Here is a 2,392-nt window from a genome sequence, read left to right as displayed (position 1 = left end):
AAGAAAAAAGAAAGCAAGCTTAGTTCTCAATATTTGCTATATGTTATGATCTTACACAAAATAAAGTAGTTCTTTGAATATTTATTTATTTATTTATTTGTGTGTGTGTGTGTGTGTGTGCGCCCAGCTCAGCCCACCAGGGGGCGGGGCTGGCTGGCATGTGGTGCTGGGGGATTGAACCGTGGTCCCTGTGCTTTGTTAAGCTTGTTCTAAGTAGGTGCTTTAGACCACTGAGCCATCTCACAAGCCCCGTTAATCTGTATTTTTGTAGCTTCAAAATTCCATTGAAGATTTTGGGGGCTGGGTTGGGTGTTAGGGTATGTGCTTCTCATGTGTGAGACTTGGGGCCCAGCCCCATGGGCCAGTGGATAGACAGCTTGGAGTTAGTCATACACAGCTCTACACTCACTCTGTGTTTTTCAATTCAGGGACCAGAACAAATACAAAGATGCAGCTAATCTCCTGAATGATGCCTTGGCCATCCGTGAGAAAACTCTGGGCAAGGACCATCCTGCGGTTCGTATACCTGGCTCTTTCAGTCTTTTACATTTTATATTCCCCAGTATATTTTTGCCCAGCTCATCCCAGTGTCAAATTTAACAGGGAGGGCCTGGCAGCTGCCTGCTCCCAGCTGGCACAGGTAGGGCTTTGTCCATGTGGGCAGTGACTGCCGCGGCCCGCAGCTCTGCTGCTCACTGTGCCAGTTGCTCCTGATTCATGAGAGCTCCTCTGTGAATGGACCACCACCCGCACCAAATCAGACTGCATGTCACGTTCTAGATTGGTTTGTTGGGAATTTGCATTATTTTTAATGAAAATCTGATCTGATTTACCCATAGATCTTTTTTGATTGGCTTTGTTGCTTTCAGGGAAATTTAAAAAAATCAAAATCATGTTGATACTGATCTATTTAGTCTTAGAACTTGGTGTTGCAGCACCGCTTGTGGATTTATCTTGCAGCAGGCTGTGCTGGTCCTTTGACCTGAAGTCACCTTCTTGTCCAGTGACAAGTGCTTTAGTGCGCGCTGCTGCCTGTGGGTCTGTGGCACGCAGCTGCCTGTTGGGAAGTCTCACGGTCCTGTGGCATCCCTGTTGGCAGGTGGCTGCAACTCTGAACAACCTTGCAGTCCTGTATGGCAAACGCGGGAAGTATAAGGAGGCTGAGCCGCTGTGTAAGAGAGCCCTGGAGATCAGAGAAAAGGTATGAACGGCGGAAGATTCAGTTGCTGAGAGGTAGCATTTTGAGAAGCAGCACTCTGATGCCATTCGGAACATTCACTGAAAACAACTGATTCTGAAAGGTGGACAGCTCCCCAGACACAGTCGGGTGGTCCGTGTGCTCCTTGCTTGAGACCCGTGTTACAGCAGCATGTGTTCAGGGTGGCACATTCCCTGATGTGGAGTTCCATCGCTCTTGCTGTTCTTTGGGCGTGACATTGCTGGGGACAGTGACCTCACAAGGATATGTGTTTGTCAGTAAGGAAGATACATGTCAGTGTTTAAAAATAAGTTTACCACATATGCTTTATCAAAGTTAAGAAATGAGCTAGGCGTGGTGGTGCACGCCTGTAATCCCAACACTAGGAAGGCTGAGACAGGAGGATAGCCACGAGTTAGAGGCCAGCCTGTACTGCTTAATAAGATTCTGTCTCAAAAGAAAAAAAGTAATTATTTTTACAACTAAAGATTAAGTCAGAAAGATACCATGTCTGCATCTTGTATTATGAATAACTACTGCAAAGACAATATGCACTGCATTAATTATTGTAACTGTACTACTAACCTGTTTTGAAACTATCTCATTGCTACTTCTTTCTCAGTAAAATTATTTTTTTTTCCGAAACTGGGGATTGAACTCAGGCCCTTGTGCTTACCAGGGAAGCGCTTATTCCACTGAGCCATCTCCCCAGCCCCGAGTAAAATTATTTTTAAAAAAGATTAAGTCAGAGCTGTTGGTGCATCAGTGTCATGGATATTTTAATAGCAGCTGCTGTCTTCATGGTAACAGGCATTGAAACATTGTGACTTGGGGGGCTGGTGAGATGGCTCAGTGGTCTAAAGCACCTACTTGGAACAAGCTCTGCAAAGCACAGGGACTGCGGTTCAATCCCCCAGCACCACATGCCAGCCCGCCCCGCCCCCTGGTGGGCTGAGCTGGCCACACACACATAAATAAATAAATAAAAAAAAAAGAAACATTGTGACTTGGTTGGGTCAGAGCACTGGAAGTCACAGAGGCTTGGGTGTGACAGTTGGAATGAGGCCCCGTGCACAAATGACTCAGGGTTGTAGTTTAATTTGGCATTTTTCTTGATTGTTTGTGATACTGAGAGATTGATTACTTGATTTTGAGCCTATGGCAAGGAATTAGAAGATGAAAGCAGTTTATTGC

The 2,392-nt window shown here is 45.6% G+C and overlaps 1 protein-coding gene across 8 annotated transcripts in view; it reads left to right on the top strand.

The window, feature by feature from the left end:
* Window positions 1–2,392, top strand: part of Klc1 (kinesin light chain 1) — a 65,188-nt gene that overhangs the window by 32,178 nt on the left and 30,618 nt on the right. For all 8 annotated transcript variants that reach the window (XM_023705694.1, XM_023705692.1, XM_023705693.1 and 5 more), the window contains 2 exons: window positions 429–516; window positions 1,100–1,201. In XM_023705694.1, the coding sequence (XP_023561462.1) occupies window positions 429–516; window positions 1,100–1,201 (190 nt within the window). The remainder of the gene's footprint in view (window positions 1–428; window positions 517–1,099; window positions 1,202–2,392) is intronic.

This window comes from Octodon degus, unplaced genomic scaffold, assembly GCF_000260255.1.
Source record: "Octodon degus isolate 3935 unplaced genomic scaffold, OctDeg1.0 scaffold00226, whole genome shotgun sequence".
Classification (NCBI taxonomy): Eukaryota; Metazoa; Chordata; class Mammalia; order Rodentia; family Octodontidae; genus Octodon; species Octodon degus.
This window is presented reverse-complemented; position numbering and strand designations above follow the sequence as displayed.